At 41.2% G+C, this 19,048-nt stretch overlaps 1 protein-coding gene across 3 annotated transcripts in view; it reads right to left on the reverse strand.

The window, feature by feature from the left end:
* Positions 1-973: 973 nt before the first annotated feature.
* Positions 974-19,048, reverse strand: part of ddhd1a (DDHD domain containing 1a) — a 30,136-nt gene continuing 12,061 nt past the window's right edge. For 2 of the 3 annotated variants that reach the window (XM_074661619.1, XM_074661618.1), the window contains 11 exons: positions 14,956-15,084; positions 13,348-13,495; positions 10,550-10,659; positions 9,392-9,498; positions 9,038-9,300; positions 8,313-8,388; positions 7,315-7,464; positions 6,940-7,004; positions 6,662-6,834; positions 5,345-5,542; positions 974-5,249 (listed from right to left, as the gene is read on the reverse strand). In XM_074661619.1, the coding sequence (XP_074517720.1) occupies positions 5,062-5,249; positions 5,345-5,542; positions 6,662-6,834; positions 6,940-7,004; positions 7,315-7,464; positions 8,313-8,388; positions 9,038-9,300; positions 9,392-9,498; positions 10,550-10,659; positions 13,348-13,495; positions 14,956-15,084 (1,607 nt within the window). In that variant the 3' untranslated portion in view covers positions 974-5,061. The remainder of the gene's footprint in view (positions 5,250-5,344; positions 5,543-6,661; positions 6,835-6,939; positions 7,005-7,314; positions 7,465-8,312; positions 8,389-9,037; positions 9,301-9,391; positions 9,499-10,549; positions 10,660-13,347; positions 13,496-14,955; positions 15,085-19,048) is intronic. The other variant, XM_074661620.1, reaches the window with a different exon arrangement.

Below are 19,048 nucleotides of genomic sequence, written 5' to 3' on the forward strand. Positions count from 1 at the left end.
CATCAGTGTTTCTGGCTCGGTACCGCAGTGAACTCGCTCAGCTCCAATCCTCCAGCTCAGGAATCTGGGCCTTCAGACTACGGGCTGCATCAAAGCGATTTATAACCTCTCTCTCCTCTCCTCTCCTCTCCCTGCAGCGCTGACCCCCTCGTCAGTGTCTGGCACCCGACCCATTGCCTTTTATAGGCTGTGTTTTAATTGCAGAGTAAACATTTGAGTCAGTCAGATGCAGAGCAGGAGATGGAGAGGAGAGTTGGCTCGGCTGCTGTGGATGATGTCGATGAGGAGGTGAAGGGAGAAAGAAGAGATGGAGGATGTGAGGGGAGGGTCTACACTGTCTGCATGAGTCATATTTGGGGGGGAAAAAGTCTGTTTTTCAGCATTTGGATTGTAGTTGGTATATTTGAGAGGATAAAACGTATTTAATGTATGCCAATTTAATACTTTTTCCTTACATTAGCATTAACAACTGACAAAATAGCTCAATTATAAAGGAAATAAATGGAAATAGGGGACAACAGATGGTCAATGGGGGTCTTTGTTCCAGTATTACCTATAGATGACTGACCTCTTCTGGCCAAACATAGAACAGCAGGGCCAAATGCATTATTTATGAGATTCACCTCTGTTCTAAATGGTCCCATCTGTGAGCGTTGCCTTTGCAGATGTTGCTAAACTGCATTAAAGCGCTAGTAACTCATATGGAAGCGATGACTGCTTGTGGATTACAATGCAGCCTATTCACCATCCATAAGTCAGCTTTGTTATTCACACCAGGGGGTGCCTCGGAAAGAATGCGATCTGAGTTTCAGACGAAACAAGCAGCTCTATTGTCCTCCAAAATCAGTCTGGAAATGAGCAATGAGACCATCTTCCTCTGGTGATTTCTACCTCCTCCTACGCGACAGCAAGCTCAATAGTTTTTTCCCTATTATCATCAGTGGGATGTGTTTAGACTGAGAAGAAGAAGTAGTCATTGTATCCAAAAAAGAAATGCTTTAATAAAAGGAAATAAATACAGTGCTTTGGATGGCAGTTAGAATCCATTACAGGCATGGGTTATTGCACAGCTCTAAGGACAGACAAAAACACTTTTCCGGACATCCATTCAAATTTAGAGCAACAGTGGTTCACAAATTTAACACATCTCATTCAATACGCCCCAAATGTCCATGCTTATTCCTCTTTCTCACCCAGTGACTGATTACATATGGCTGCAGGCCCTTCCTTAATTAGCTCAGAACATTTTAAAGACTGACAAAAACACATCTGTGACAATTCTTTTACTTAATAATGTCTTCAAACTGGCGTCAACAGCGGTGTTGAATGGACAAAACATGTAACAGCAGACATGTCCCTGATGCTTGTGGTGCCTCAAACAAGAAAAATATACTGTCATCATTCAAAATGCTGTGCATTAAATGCTCATATGGTCAACAGTACGATGTATCTTGAAGGGGACATATCATGAAAAACTCACTTTTCCAGTGCTTGTGCACATACATGTGTGTAACTTGAGTGCCTAACAACCCACAAACGTGAAATAAGATGACCCAGTCAGTTTTTTGTGGGGCTGCCTACATCAGAAAACATGATTCAACAAGCCAATCAGATTTAGCTCCCCTTCCTATGTCACATACAGGCTCATTAGAACAAAGAACGTATATTGCCAAAGTCAATTTTTCGTTCCATTTCAACATCAGCGCCCAGCAGCCGCCATTTTGGACTGAAAGTGACTACCAGACGCCAGTAAAACGTCCGCCTAAAAAGTGCCGTACAAAAGTAAAACAAAATGATTTCTATTCTATTGTAATATTCTACCGAAATTGCCAGTGTTAATCAATGAAATACTATAAATATAATAAGCATTTTCAGTCCAAAATGGCGGCAGCAGCCGTTGTCAAAATACACCAGAGTTTCGTCTCTTTGCTTCTATACTCTTTGATTAGAATATATCACCCACGGCTTGAAAACGACCTTTGCAACATATTTTTCTCACAAGCCAATCAGAGCAGGCTGGGCTTTTTTGGGATGGGGTGTTTTAAAGGGACAGGCGCTAAAATGGAGCGTTTCAAACAGAAGGTGAATACAGGTATATTCAGTCAAACAGTATGAGAGAAAAATAGTGTTTTTTTTTAACATTAAAGCATGTAAACATGTTCTAGTAGAAACCCCAAATCCAAGTAGGAACCTGAAAATGAACATGATATGTCCCCTTTAATGCTCTCCAGTTTGCAAGCAGAGTGAACAGTTGAAAACCTGTGCTTGAATCAAGAATTGCTAGAATGAAAAATGTGCAAAAGTTCACATACATTTTGGAAACACTGGCAGGAACATTGTTGTCAGTGTTACGACGATGGTCTGTCCACACAGTGTGATTTAAAGATACGGAGGCAACAGTGGAACTGTCCTTGTATTTTGCATTACATTGTCTAAGGTCGCCAAGGTAAACTGCATGCCTACTATCCAATGTTAAAATCGCTTTCTGTATCTACTGCTGCAATGTAACACATGCTCAGCAAAAATAAAATAAACAACGGGCGGTTTTCTACATAATTTCTGTGCAATTCATGGCAGATGAATGGGCAAGATCCACCAGATTAGAAATAGAAATGCTTTCATATCACTCTCCCTTATTTGTCACTACTTCCCGGTGACCTATCTGGTCGTCTGAGAGGCAGCCTGGTTTCAGCCAGTAGGCCTTTGCATAATTAACACAGACATTAAATACCAATAAATGGATTCCATTCAGTGGTGGATCAGTCGACAACAGCCCTTGATTGTGTGGAACAGTAAAGCAGCATCTTGCACCACAGCAAATTAAAAAATAAGCTCTTTGAAAACTACGATATTACAACAAGTAGGACACAAAGAAAATTTGACACTGACAATGATCAAGTCTGTCACATATGACTAACTCCAATCTGGGGGTAATTCCATTTCTTCATCCATTGCAAAATGTCTTGATTTCATTAGAAGTCCATAAACAATCATGAGTGGTTTTCTACTCGACAAAGAACACAAAGCAGTTTTTTTTTTAGATGTGTCTTGGCACTCTCTGCAATGTCTTCTTGCTCCAGCATCCATTTACTATTAATATGACACCATGCAAAGTGAGTCTAACTTCTGCATATTCATTACTGGGCGTGTTTTTTTTAAACAGATTCATCTTTGCAGGAGTGATTTTTTTTAATTTTTTTTTATAACTGCTCCGACAAACCTAAGGCAAGAGTCATGACAAGCAGCAAGTAATTTTTTCAGAAAACAAAAATCATCTCCAGTTGTCCACATTTTTTCTTTTTAGAGTAAAATTAGCAAATAGTGTCAATTAGGCAAAGACACACGTCTGGTGGCTGGAAAATACAGTTTTTTAAGACTAAAGAAACCCTTCTTGCACTCAAATAAAAAAATAAGCTGACATATCCGTTGCTCAAATGAGGAAAATGTGAGTTGGTCACAAAGAAGGCAAAAGAGATGCAATTAACTTTTGTGTGCCATGTAGCTATTTTTACCCTATAGGCCAATTTTCCATGAAGTATGCCTTAGAATGACTAATGCCACGCAGCTAATAAGCTAGACACATAAATGTTATTTGGCCGCAAGTTTGAATCTCACTTTCCCAGAGATGAGATCCAGGTTTATATCCACAAGAGCCTGAAAATCACTAGGAAAATATTTCTTTTGTTTTTAAGAAAAAATACATCTAGTACCACTGATTTCATCTGGATATCAATATAAAGATATAGCACAGAAAATTCTCTCCAGAGCGCATCCTTAGTATAGAAGCATTATGACTGTGATTGTTTTTGGGTGAGACCTCGTCTTGTAAATGACATCAAGAGATTTTAAAAAATAAACTGGGTGTAAGAAAATAACTATACATGTCCGACCTCTTGTTTGAGAGTTTAGACATGATAAAAATGCCTCATGTGGTTGTAAACCTCTGTATGTAAAGCAAATGGGAACTAATAATGTCCTGTAGGATGTTTAGCTGTCATTGTTGTGTTAGTAAGAGACATTGTGTGCCTGCTACTTTAACAAAAAAATGTACTGTTTGCAGAAAATGAAACACATTCTGTTTTAGTTGACCTGTAGTATATATAAAAGTGGCGTTTTGTTCATGTTTTATTTGGTGCATATCTATTTTCAAACAATGTTAAAAAGAGGCAAACATAAAACAAATCATAAGATGAAGAAAAACAAACTAAAAATATAATGTTTGTTATGTCTTTCTTCATACTTCCAAAACATTATTAAAGGGATAATGCCCTAAGTTTTTGTTTGTAAAACTAAACAGAAACATTCTGCACGAGTAGTATTATTTGGCTAATTTTGAAAAGGCATTGCATTCGCTTGTTAGCATTAAGTTTTTGAGATGTAGTAGCTGAAAGGTTTATTCTAAAAGATAAAACTAATTTTTCTTTTGACAATTATATATTTTTTCTCCTTAATGTAAAAACAAAGGAAAAAGCTAAAAAGAAACAGACACAGAACTCGAAGCCTCAGTGACCGAGAGTCAGGCAAGTGTGTCACAAGGCTCCAGGATGAGTCTGCGGGACGGACGCTAGATTTAAGCGCTGATCAACAGGGAACGTATGGACACTTTATCAACAGGCTGCAGCTGTTTAAGGTTGAAGACTTGGGGACGAAGCTAGAACTCTTCCTCCGTGTGCAGCAAATTCCTCTGCATCATTAGACTCTTATTCCATGTGTATATGTAGCTCGTGGTCATACTGGCAAAGGGTGCACCTCCTTAGGGGTTCCTAGTCCAACATTGTCACCCTTAGGGTGTGCAACTGTGTACAAACTACACAAAAAGAGACAAAAAAAATGCACATTTTGGAATTAAGTCAGTTTGTCAGTAATGATTCTCAAGTGTTAAAAGAGCTGGATCACAGGGAGATATAGGGGAAAAAAAGATTATTGTATTTGAGCAGGTTGTGTGCATGAAAAATAAATGAATGAGGTTTATTGTCGTGTCTTGTCAAGAAGGCGACACAAAACCCTTCAGGGTTATAAGACACCATTCAAGTGTGTATGTGTTGTAACCAGTGTGCTGCCTCAGTCTGGATCCGGAGCGTCTTCTGCTGGGTCAGAGGGTGTCGTCTTCTGCGTGTATATGAAGGTCAACAGGAAGAGCGCTATGTCATGTGAGCACCAGTAGCCTGTGTGTGAGGTCACCGCTGACCAATAGCGACTCTCCACCAGACCCTCTCGGAGCTCAAAGTCGACACGCCGCTCCAGCTCCACTGGAAGACAGAAACAGAGACATTATTCGCACCTTCTCAACCCACCAACAAATGTAAGTCTCTCTCTGTGATTGTTTAGCGTTAAGTGAACTAACATGATGTGTCAGTAATGGGCGAGGTGGGCCGAATCAGGGTGGAGAGGCCGTATGCTGACTGGCTTTCTGTCCGCTTCTGCTCTTCTTCCTCAGCGTTCGGCCCTCCGTCCAGTCCTAACGAAACTGAGGGCTGGCTGTTGGAGCGGGAGAAACGTGAGAAGAGGATGCCTCCGATGCCCTTCCCTATGCTCGCCGCTCCTACATTGTGAGTATGGAAGAAAGAGAGAAACAAAAAGAGATATGCTGCTGGGTGGGATGTGGTTCAGAGCAAGACAAAAAGAATGGTAGTAAGGCTTTTTAATTTTCATATTTATTTCAAAGTATAGGGGAGGCAAGGTGTATGGCCCATTCTCCATCCCTCCACATGATGGCACTGTTGATGTAGTAAGTGAGCATCTCACATTACTTCAAATATTGAACCTCACAAGAGAGAATAGATTTTACTTATGCAATAAGGACTATCTCCAGAGTGAAATTTAATTTGCTCAGCTCTTTTTCTCCTGGTTTCCCCATTACTGTCTATGCTAGTTGTAGAAAAAAAATTATGTATTAAAAAGAGAATATCTTCACAGACACCTTTCATCATAGTAGTCTATTCTCACACATGCTTCAGTAGTTAAATACGGCTTTACTATTGGTTTTATTCAACAATTTTTACAACTCTTCTGAACTGGTAGACAGTAATCATCATATTACACACATAAAGAGTCCTAAATACTGTTAGGTACTGTATTCCTCACCATGAGGTAGGCCTGTCATGATAACTACTTTTGTTGGATGATATATTGTCCCAGAAATGATTGTGATAAATGATATTATTGTCCTTTGAAGACCATTTTATGCCACTGATATAATAATAGCATAATAATGCAAAGTACACCCTTTAAAAGAGCAATGAACTTTTAATTCTTAAAGATATTCAGACATTGGAATAGGAATGTGAAATTTTGTTTTAATTATTCTAAATAAATAAAACATATATACATACACAACCAAAATGATAAATTAAATAAACTCTCTGAGTCTGTTAACAAAAATGTGCAATGTCTGTGCAATGCACCAAGTCTTATTATGGTTGGGAAAAAACATTTATTCTGGCATCATGTTGGATTAAATGTTGGTGAAATTCTTACGAAAACAAACACGCATGGAAACACAAAGGGCAATATTGTGTTCAGCAGAAATGATCAAGGTCATGTCCATAAATCACGATAAGTTGCTAACGTAATTATCGTGACAGGCCTACCATGTTTTAGTCATGTACGCCATCAGAGCCGAGTTTGGACCAGAATTTTAAAAGTGATGGTAGTGTCTTACCCATTATGCTGGCCTTGCCCAGATTGGTAATGGACTCTCCGTAGTGCCTGCGGACGAGTACAGGAGAAGTGCTCGGGCTGGGGATGCTCTCAGTGTCAGACGTCGGGTCTTTCACTGGGTTCAGGAAGGTAGGCCGGATCTCATCGTATGATGTGGCGTTAGTGGCGCTACACCTGATAAGAGAACATGTACACCCAAACATTCAGAACATACTCTGAAAACAATATGTGCGTATGTACAAGGGATAACATCAAGTGTTACAGGATGTAAGGTCTTACCAGTTTATCTGAACAGGTGCAACATTGCTGTAATGTTTGAGGATGAGGGGCTCCAGTCTGTAGGCCTGAACAGAGCAACACAACTTCAGTTAGCTTACAGTACAGATAAATGCCTTCACTATTTCAAGTTGTCAAATGAACATTTTGAATTCTAACATCTGACTGAGTGAGTTGCAAATGTCTGGTTTCTATTAGCAGAGTGCAGTGGAAAATAGCATATCCAGTAAAAACAGCAAATTCCTACTTATGAACCCACACCCTAAATGTGTGCGGGCGAAGTCGATAATAATTAAGAAAAGGACATTTTGACTTGGTGTCGTAATCCTCAGTGAGGGAGAGCATCTGTATGGGCTGCGGCAATCAAAGGAGACTGACCACAGGGTCTGTGGGATGGAAGACGTTGAAGAGCCTGCTGCAGAGGACAGTGGGCAGGATGTGGTCCTGGTGGCAGCTGGTACCAGGACGGATCCCTCTCAGAGCCAAGAACACCGCCAGAGGGGAACCCATGCAGAAGAAGTTTTCCACCTGAGAGACAAAAAGCAGAGAATGAAGTATCTCTCCCTTTGTGTGTGTTGCAATCAGTGCTTCTCCTCACTTTCTTGACGTCACTGGGCTGGCTGTGCGGGCTTTTAGTGCATGTTTGTGCATGTAAGCGTGCCCAACTGGCTAGCTCACAGCCCCTGCTCTACATTGCTCTCATACGGTTGTTACATATGATAACGTCGTCCCGTCGTCACCGTTAGCTCTGTCAGCACTTTCACTGTTGTTTGCAGTGTTAGCGCTGTTAGCACTGTGAGTCGCCCGGCTCAATTTAGCACCTTTATGTCGTGGCATTTTGGTGGTGTGCTGTTGCTCCGAGTTGTTTAGTAAATATCTTTGCAACTAGGCCTGTCACGATAATTAAGTTATCAACTTATCGTACGATCGTGGACATGACCTTGATAATTTTTGCTGACGTCGACATTGCCCTTTGTGTTTACATGTTAGTTTATATAAGACATTGGCATTATATATGAGTCCATTTTATTGTTTTGATTTTTATTCATGTTTAATTTATTTAGGATATTTTAATATTCCACTTCCAATGTCTGAATATTCTTCTGAATTAAAAGTTCATTGCTCTTTGACAGGGTGTACTTGCATTATTATGCTATTATATTATCATTATATCAGTGGCATAAATGGTCTTAAAATTACAATAATATCGTTTATCCCAATCATTTATGGGACTATATATTGTACGACAAAAGCAGTTATCGTGACAGGCCTACTTGCAAAATAAAAGCTGAAACCATTATTATTTATTGATTTAGAGTAATGAGTCATATTGTAATGGTGCACATAAAGTATGTTCAAATAATTGAGCATCATACCTTAAATTTGAGGGCTGGGCGTGATGAGGGTTTTGAGGTCTCCAGTGTGAGGAGTCGACTTTCCAGCTCTTGTAACCTGTTAAATGAAAATGCATGAACAACTTCTCTGAAACCATAGCTTGAAAATCAGTCCACGTAGTACAGTCCCTTTTGGAATATCCATGTATGAATTATTATAACCTCAAGCTACCTAGACATACCGAGTCTCCCATCAGGTACAGAAAAACAATCTCAGCACCGCTCGGATCAACAACCTTTCATTCCAGCGGCTTCTTATTTCACTGAGGTAATGGTGCGCACACTAAATGATAATGCACACACAGAGCGATGGGTGGTGCAGAGGAGATATATTAAAAGCCTCTTCCCTTCCATTTGATCAGGAAGCATCACAATACCCTGCTGCCTCACAAAAACAAACAGGAAACACAACTTGGCCACCTGAAAATGGATAATGTGATGAGCAGCACACATAAAAAGAGGGTGATGGAGGGTTTGATAATGAATTTGGAGGAGAGAGTGGTTTGAAAGGTATGAACAGCCGGCATTGCTTGTTCATATTGATAGCAAACTCACACTCATATTATTAAACCATGTATTGTATATCAAAAGTTATATCTCAAGCCTCCCTGAGATCACTTTCTCCCCAAAAAGAACCCTTACAGCTAAACATGCATTCCCTGAGACCAAGCTAGGATTCACTGAAGAGTTATATTAGCAAGCCCTACCTGTTCCTCGTGAGCTGTAGCTGCTCTAAAACGTGCTTCTCCTCATAGGACATCCAGCGCAGGTCCAGCTCCTCGTCCACAGCGTGATGCTCCTGCTGACAGAAACGCACAGGGTCCCATCCCGTCATGATGTCGTAGGTGATGACGCAGCCGAGGGAGTGAGACACCACGGACACTTTGCCTCCCCTCTCCTCATACTCTGGGTTCCGGGAGCAGAAAAGTGTGTACAGTCTGTTCAGCTCCTGTGTTAGGCCCTTGGTAATCTGGAGAGACGGGGAGCAGAGAGGTTTTAAGTAGAAATAGTGGGTCACAGAGAACTCTAATTTCTGGTTTCTGAAAGTGTGTGACTCTCACCTCATCCCGGTAAAGGGGGCTGTTGTAGTACATGATGTCCATGGCACTGCTGTTGAGAAGATCTCTCAGTCCTCTCACTTTGTCTGGTGTTATCGAGTCTACTGTATCTACAGAAACAAAGCACCGATATCACAGTATAAAACAGAGATTTAATGTCACACAATGGTGCCTGAATTAACACACTCAGTGGCTACTTTATTAGTCATACATATTAGGGCTGTCGAAGTTAACTAGATAATAACGCTATAACGCAAATTTGTTTTAATGCCACTAATTTCTTCAACGCATTAACGCAACTTGCGATTTTTAGGTTGTAGCAGCTTGTTGTGAAGGAGGCTAAATAACACTCCAAACTTACGCTAAATTCTGGTGAGGAAAAACTCACCAAGCCATATTCAAAAGGGGTCCCTTGACCTCTGACCTCAAGATATGTGAATGAAAATGGGTTCTATGGGTACCCACGAGTCTCCCCTTTACAGTCATGCCCACTTTATGATAATCACATCTAGTTTGGTGCAAGTCATAGTCGAGTCAGCACACTGACACACTGACAGCTGTTGTTGCCTGTTGGGCTTGAGTTTGCCATGTTATGATTTGAGCATATTTTTTATGCTAAATGCAGTACCTGTGAGGGTTTCTGGACAATATTTGTCATTGTTTTGTGTTGTTAATTGACTTCCAATAATAAATATATACATACATTTAAATAAAAGCAATTATATTTGCCCACTCCCATTAAGGTACTTTTTGAACAGATACAAAATTTGATTAATTTGCGATTAATCATGATTAACTATAGACAATCACGCAATTAAATATTTTAATCGATGACAGCCCTAATACCTGTAAAATGTAATGCAATCCAATACAGCTCAGCCATAAATTCTACCTTTACAAAGATAATAACGTTCAGTTTTGATTGACACTGTCAGAGAGGTATTAATTCCACTATATGTTTATTATTGGGTTTGTAGTTTGCAGTGGTGTTTTAACTGACCATGATTAGGACAGGTTACCTGCTGTCCACACTCTTATATAAATACTAATTTCTGCTTTATTCATTATGATAGCAAAGATTGAACAACTTGAATACATCTCAAACCAAGTAAATAAAACACATTAATACTGGCATGCACAGTCTCAAAAACACACACTAACCTCCATCCAGTGCCAGCTTGGAGCGCCACTCCACAGGCAAGAACTCCACATGCTCGTCATTGTGCTCTAAAAAGTGCTTCTCCTCCATCTTCCTCACACCCTCCCTCAGCCTGAACAGACACATTACAATAAAGACCATACAGAACATGAGGACAACATTGCACATGGATATCTTTATGACGTTAGAGTTGGGTATATGTTGGCTGATATGCCAAAACATTCAGATACGAAATGCGGTAAAAGTGCTTCATTCAGAAACCATGTCATCATCACATTGTCTGGGCAGCAGTGTATTATATCCAACCCTGCTAGAGACGGACTAGGGAGTCTGTGTTTGCACTCGCTCTCTCGCAGTCTTTAATGACTGTCGGGAAGAGAAGAACGACGCCCATTTTGCTACTCCCTAATGCAGCACACACACTCACAATAGCTGCAATGCTACTGTGAGGGGCAGCATTAGCTCACTCTAAATACACAAAGAGAGAGTGGGAGAGGTAGGGTGTTTACACGGGTAAATGGAAGCAGAGAGAGGCTTTTAGGTGGCTGGTCTGTGAATGGAGCACCTAATGCAAGTTTTGACAGGACTGTCTGCAGGCTAGTGCGTCTGCAGGGGAACTTAAATGCTTAGAGGGTTGAGCCCTGCATTACAGAGCTTTCTTTGTTGCACCCATAAGGATCCGTTAGCTTTTAGGTTGGGCATTAATTGGGCAGCAGGCTTTGACATCTTAGGTTTAGCTAAAATAGGTTTTGAAAAGACACTCTGCTTTTGTTTTAGAGCATAATAATAGCCTAAACCCCCACAATTCCCTCTTTCACTGCTGCTGATGACACTCAGGAAGGCACAGAGTGGACATTAATTTAGGTTTAAAAAAATAAAATGAAAACAAAACCGGCTAGACTTGTCAGGTTGATCTTTCCTCTTGGCTGAGGAAGGCGTGTATGCTGTAATCCACAGGGAGCTGGGAGTGAGGCTTAAAGTGCTCTGCAGCTTGACTTGGTCTACTTTACCTGCTTAGCTGGCCTAAGCCGCAGCCAGTAGCCCGACGATAACTCAGTTACACATGGCTCTGGTCCGCATGTTCTGTACTACTGCCTGTAATGCTCATGGACCAGGGCCAGTACAGTGGTGCCATTCAGGGTCATGTCTTTACACAGTACACCACACAAAAACACAGGAAAGAAAAGGACTGTGCCTAGCTTAAGTAAGCAATTCAAAATACACTGATGAGCTGCTGAGAGACTTCATTGGTGTTTCGCTATTAAAAAGGCAAGAACAATAGAGGTAATTTGCTCTATTAGGTCTCTTAAGGCGGGAAGTGATGATTGTGGGCTGTTATTGTAACTTCCCCACTGCGGCCTCTACACAAATATCTACTATTGACAGAGTTCCTCATTAAAACGGTAAGCCTTTGAAAGACAAAAAGAACTTGGCAGGCTGGTTAAAGGATCAGCTAGCGGCATCAGGTCATGATGAGAATTTTTTTTTTTCACATTTTGGTTTGATGTGCCAAGGTTGTGAGATATCCATCTCTTAAAGTTGTGCCAGCACCCTGATAAAATGGGAGGGAATTGAATTCTGTTTGTGCTGCTCAAAGCATTCAAGAGTTAAGACTTGGCGCACATGGAAGCAAAGCTTGAAATGTGGATTCATTATGTTGGTGTAACACTGAGAAAGCATAGATCACAGTTGTTTGGATATATACAATTCATTTAGATTTCTGTGCATTATTAGGATGAACAAGTGTATTATGTTCCCCACATAATATTTCCCTTATGTGGTGTTGCATGTCTCACCAAATGCAATGCATCAGGCAAATATGTGTGTATATAAAGTAAGAGGAACAGCAGGAGAAGACAAAGAGGGTGAGAGAGATGGAGAGAGGGGGAGGAGAACAAATCACAAAAGCTGCAGGTTCAGTGTTATCAAAAGAAATGCTTGAAATAACTTCCGCTATGGGTGGCCTTGGATGAACAAAGCAGAGGGAAAAAGTGTGAGACGTTCAATGGCGGTTCTAACGGGGGGCCGGTGCCACTGTAATATTAAGCTTAGACCCCCCTCTTACTCCCCCAACTGTGGCGAATATTTTCATAAATTCTGAATGAGTATTCTTGTGTTCTATATTTGTATATCATATTTTGGAGAACCAAACCTATGGGGTTGTTCGTGGTATGTAACAGTTGTGCTTAATATATTTGGTACCCCTAAAATCCTCATTTAGTTAATGCAGTAATATGCCACTTGTATTCAAATGCTTCAATAACAGCTGTGAATATGTATGAACAGTGCCCACATTGTTCTGTGAGGACTGTAGTTTTGCATTCCATGAATACACTAGTTACATAGTTGGAAAAGGTTGCTGAACCAAACAGTTATCTGGAATCACAAAAACCTGCCAGACAGGTCGATATCTGAAACCCCTCATCAGTTGATAAAAACACAACATGCTCTATAAGCTTAATCAGGAGGCCAGGAGACACAAAGGAAATGCTATTGCACAATTGATAACCATTTAAAAGAACAAGATATTATCACGCTTTTGTTGTAACAAACAGAGATACAAAGTAAAAAGAAAGAAGAAGTGAGTCAGAATGAGAAGTGTGAGAGACAGACTATGTCTGGGAAAGAAGAGAAAAGGGAACAGCAACAGCAGGGAGATTTGATTTGTGTTTAAATATATTTAAATCTGCCTCAGCCCCTTTATAAACTAATGGAACGAAAGTGAAAAACTGGTTTTACTGACATAAAACAGCATGCGTACAAGCAAATCCTCAATCAAATTATCTTTTTGAAAACTCACATTCCAGTGTTTTTAATAATGCGTCCCTGGTCCATCTTCTGTCCGATCCCATGAACCACAAAGACGATGTGTGTAGTCTGAGGGGGTCTGTCCTCAGGCGAGGCCTCCTCAACATAACCCCGATGGAGCCGTGTTCCACTGCTGGAGGCTGGAAGAGGACAGAGGACAGGGTTGGACTATTACTTATCGTATCTAGCTGTTAAACTTGTGTTACGCACAATAAGAAAAACAAAACAAATCTACATTTCTTCAGTAATGTCTGTACTGTATTTCTAAATACACACATTCCCCACTGTGTTCACTAGAAGGCTATAAATATCCAAGTGATGGTGTTTAAGTAACGTGCTGTTTTGAGTCCAAAGAGGCCAGTAGGTGAGACACAAAGCCCTTCTGTGACTGCGGCTCAAGACTCCAGTAGAAGGTTGCGTGTGTGTCCTTATTTAGAATCTATAGTCTGGTCCAGTCATGTGCTGCAGTCTAGATAGCACTAAGGAGATTTACCATCACTGAGCATTTGTGTGTCAAGGGAGATTGACATAACCAGCAACAACTCCTCCTCTTATTATCTGCGAGCAGGAGATGAAAATGCTCCGTAGAGCTGGGAGACTGCAGATCAGATTAGAGTCATCCACGGATCAAACATCGGACATGCATGGGGTCAAACCACAGCTGCCATCTTTTCAGTTACACTTGGGGCCAGTTGATCAAACCTCGCCCCCTGAGAAGAGCAGATGGACACTGCGTGATTTTTCTGGGCTAATCCAGTTAAGAGACTGAACTGTACACAGACATGTTTAAACAGTTGAGTAATAGAAAATGGCGGCACACTGTGAATGCGGCTTTAAGTAGTATATCGTGTCTGCATCAGATGGGAAGAAAAGTGGCAACAGGTGCGGAGCTACTGAACCAGGGAAGCAGTAAAGGTTTTAGCCACGCTAGCTCTATGGATGGCAGTGTTGATCTGTTGTTGATCGGCCCACCGCTGTGGTCCAGCCTGAAATGTCTCAAAAACTATTGGATAGATTGTAGGGCTGCACATTATGAGGAAAATATGCAATAACGTTGTTGAATATCACGGAAACAATAATACAATAATACGATAAATAAACAGATATTAAAGTGAACTCAGTTCTGCCTTTCTGCTGCTTTCAGTATACTGCTAAAATACAACAAATTGCATGTTGAATTAAAAAAATGAAATAAAATTATTCTTTTATTGAACAAATAGATGAACACAAAAGGCACCAATTAAAAAAAAAGAATGATAGTTACATTTTAAAGTGCCGTTTTCTACTGAAACCCTCTTTCAATTAAAATCCCTGAGTGCAATATGGCAGTTTTTTGCGATGTGTTTATCAGGCAATTTGACAATGCGAAAACGATAAAGTAATATACAGTAATATATACAGTAATCTGGTTCTAGTAGTGAGAGTAAAACAGTTAGAGTAAAACGGTTGGAGCAAATGATTTAAGCCATTAACCGGTCTAACAGTGGGTTTCACATTAATTCAGTACTGATACAAGTACAAACACGAATATACAGTATGATCAGGGAAGTGTTTCTGCACCTTATTATCTGGAAAGATAATGACAGTGTTCATTACAGACCTTTGGAGAAGCCCAGCTTCTGGGTGACAGTGCGTGCAATTTTGGAAGTGGTAGCATCGCTGTAGAGGTAGACCTCGTCCACGCTGTGCCAATCCACATGGGTCCGACTCAGCTTCACACTGTGGATGGCTGTAGGGGGGGCAGTGAGAGAGGAGTGAGTGAATGAATGGACAGAGGGAAGAGAGGAGAGCATTGGTAGATGGAGAAGGGAAAATCAGGGAAAAGGTTCACCAATGCAAAGGGATGTGATTACAAATTTCAAGGTGAGAACAGAAGGAGAGAGATTGAAGACATGGTTAAGAATTATACCAAGTTGTTGTACGCAGTACAAAAAAAAGCAAGGATCAATGTATTCACAGCCCAATCAAATGCAGTCTGGAGCATTGATCTGCGATTGGAAAGAAAAACACATCAAACTATCACACACCATGATTGCATATTTCAGCTCTTGCTTGTCTGTCCTGCTTGATGAGATATTTTATGTGCAGATGTCTAAATTTGTTTCACCTTCAGTACAATTTCTCTCCATGTTGTTGCTTCAAACTGGAATGCAGCGGCTACGGCAAGTAAGAGCAGAGGTATGGCTAGGGAGGAGACACCATTTGCTACAGAAGCTAAGAGCGATAAATGAAACTGGTTGACTTGAGAGTTATTTATTGTCTCTGCAGCATGTCCTTTAAATGTCCTGTGTGCAGTCAAGTTCATCCGGATGAAATTGGTGGAAGACGTTGGCGTCGGTCCAATGCAAAGTCATGGCTCTGTGTACTGCTCTGAACCAATCTGGGGATTAATCCCTTTAAGAATGGGGTAAAGTACTTGCAGAACTGAAATGACCCAGATTACTTTTCTAACAAACTTGTAACAATATAGTGCCACAAACAATGTGGAATGAAATGCTACGAAAATATGATCATTGTATTGTTATGGCGCTTAAAGAAGCACACTGAAAACCTAAGTTTCTGTACCTTTCATAGAGGAGTGAAAACATGACTACTTGTGTCATGTGTCAGACCTTTCCATAGGTTTTATTTCTTCTCAGTCATCCTTTAATATTTGGACATTTAGACATTCCTTAGTGCCAAGTCTACAGGGAAGGATTAAAGTAGACATTTGTGAAGAAGTAAAAAAAATTTAGCTGTCTCTCTTTCCACTTCCCATGTAAATTAATAAAATAAGATATGTATATTAACAGAGCCTATGTGTTTGTGAGTCACATGGTGGCATTAAGCTGTGCCTCTGTAGCCTGGCAGGCTAATTTCGTCATTGGAAAAGCATGACTGGTGGGTAATGTGAGGACAGGCAGTGATTTCACCTTAGCTGTTCACTCTGAGGACAACCAGTGTGAAAAAGAATGGCTGCCTCGAAAGGAAAAAAGACAAGCAGGAAGAAGACTTTGCCACAAGGAACAGAAGTGTTGAAGTAAAGGGCACTAGTTCAATCTGGAATAACAAAAGGAAGGACATTGTTTTTCCTAGCCAGATAAAACAATAAAGCTCATGTCCTGAGGAGCATGACGTGAGAGACACAGTCTCCTCTGTCACACGTTTCCATTTATCTTTGCAGATCCTCAAATGAAAACCCCTCAACAGCAAAGCAAACATGTGCTTAACCTCTACCACCACACAGAATATCACTACATGACTCTATGACAGCAGCAGTGAAGGGGAACGATCAACTCTTCTGGGAAGGAAACCTTTCACCATCTGGTTTGGCTTCATCTCAAACAGTTTAGAGTGGCCTCCTTTCCTCATCTACCTCATGGTATCACAAGCAAGGACAAAGGAGAAAAGGATGTTGGCAGTTGCCATGACACCTACACATTGTTATCATACAAGGGTGGGTCAAGCCACTACAGACTGTTGAGCGTCATTTGTAACCGAGTCCACTGTAAAACAGGAGGTGTTAGTCCAGCTAGAATAGAAACTACAGTATGTTTAACTTCTCCGTTTAGCTGGCTTTATCAATACAAATATTAGTTTGATGGGTTTTACAAGCCGCCCGCACATGATCAGTGGTAAAATGGCTCTGCGCTTGCTATGCCATTGTTTTCCTATGGGGAGAGCGGTGCTGCCCGACTTGGCGTGGCACACTGCGCCAAATTGCCACTGAGCGCTGCGCTCAAAGTTCAAATTATGACAACTTTGACCGTGGTTGCTGCTGACCTTTCAAAGCGCAACCAATGAGATAACAGTCGCAACAGCCGCAGCTGTTGTTGTTGCCTAGAAACAGTGAATGGCGTTCCTTGCGCACTTTTTGATGACATGTTATTCCTGCGCTGCGGTTTGCCTATGTGCAATACCTTGCGGTAAACAAATTTCTTATCATGTGAAGGCAGCTTTAGGGGTTGCATAAGGACACTTCCTGTTTTACAATGAAAGGCAATGCATTGCGAAAAGAAGGGGAAGGCAGGGGATCAAAGTGTACAGAGGAGCTGGTGGTCAACCAAGAAAGGTTAAAGAGTTTACTGAGGGAGTTCTCTAACATTGCTATGGCGAATTACTGAAGGACACACAGGATGAGGATTAAAAAGTAAGGGATGAGGGGCAGAGAATGTGACAAAGAGTGAGGAGGAAATGGGTGAATTGTGGAAGTAAAAGAGAAGCAAGGAACTTGAGTGAGGGAGAGTTTGGGAAATATGCAGGAAGCAGAGCTGGGAAGGGAGGGGTGAATGAAACGAAAAGGAAGGGCTCCTCAAACTAATCACATCTACAATGTGCTATGATGCTGGTCTGGCACTGGGACATTTGTCCAACGAAGAGCGGCAAGATACCAGTTAGGGTTCGTTCACAAGCCAACATGTAGTCCACTTTAATCAAACTCTGGCGTGGTTTGTTTTAGGTTAACATGCCTCACAGCAAGAGGGTCGCAGGTTCAAATCCGACTTGGGGAGTTTGAATATTCTCCCCTTGTTAGCCTGCGTTTTCTCCGGGTACTCCGGTTTCCTCCCACCGTCCAAAGACATGCAGGTTAGGTTAATTGTTGACTCTAAATTGCCCGTAGGTGTGAGTTGTCTGTTTCTATGTGTCAGCCCTGTGATAGTCTGGCGACCTGTCCAGGGTGTACCCAACCTTCGCCCAATGTCAGCTGGGATCGGCTCCAGCAGAGGATAGGATAAGCGATTATGGATAATTTATGAATGAATGAGAGGACTGACCTGGACTTCTGTAGAAGTCCGACGTTTGCTTGACATCTGGGCCAAAGAGAACATACACAATATGCTAAATAAAGTCCACAAAAATAGTGACGTTTCTAAAGTCATAAACTGAAGGAGAAAGGATTCGTGTGCAGTCCATTGATGCCGAGTCAAAGTGAAAAAAGGTTTTCTGCGTCTGTGATTTCCTGCGTAGAAGTGGCAGCTCTCGAGATGAAAAAGATAGTCGCTTCTTCGTACACGCCCCTCAGCAACTTTTTTTTTTTTTTTATTTGGTTCGCTTTGATTTGTGCACTCTGAAACCGAACCAGACTAAATAGGAACAAAAGTATCAATTTAACTCTGATTCGGACTAGCCAAATGGACTATGGCTTGTGAAAGCGCCCTCACAACTTTTTCTTGGCTGTAGCATGACAAACATCAGCTGCACTCCCTTCACAAGGTTTTCCCACCTCTTGTATAAGGACAAGACAGAATATTAGTGCAATCTTAATGTAATGTTAGTAAAAAGTGTACTACTTGCAGTACTGTAATGCTCTCAACCCAGTCTCTGTTGAGGTCAATGGTCGCTTGAGTTTACTATGAGATGAGGACACAGACCCCGAGACTGCTCTACTCAGCATTTTTGACGAGGGTCAATACACCCAGAACTAGGACAGTGATGGACCTCTAAGAGGGCGACTCTACACAACATGTTAGGGGGCTATAGTAAAGGGCCACAATGGCTCCACTGTTCATCTCATCACTTATGTTTGGCTCTCAACAGAGAGCTTTGTTCATTGCTCTTAGAGCGAGAGCTGGTTGTTTGGAGGGTGGTTCATTAATGACGGTACTGACATACTGCCAGAAGGGATGAGAGAAAGAAAGCAATGATAGAGAAAGTGGGAGACGGGGCTGGAGAGATAAAAAGGGGTAAAGAGGGGTGGCTTTTTGAGGACCAGC

The sequence above is a fragment of the Sebastes fasciatus genome, chromosome 15 (genome assembly GCF_043250625.1).
Source record: "Sebastes fasciatus isolate fSebFas1 chromosome 15, fSebFas1.pri, whole genome shotgun sequence".
NCBI lineage: Eukaryota > Metazoa > Chordata > Actinopteri > Perciformes > Sebastidae > Sebastes > Sebastes fasciatus.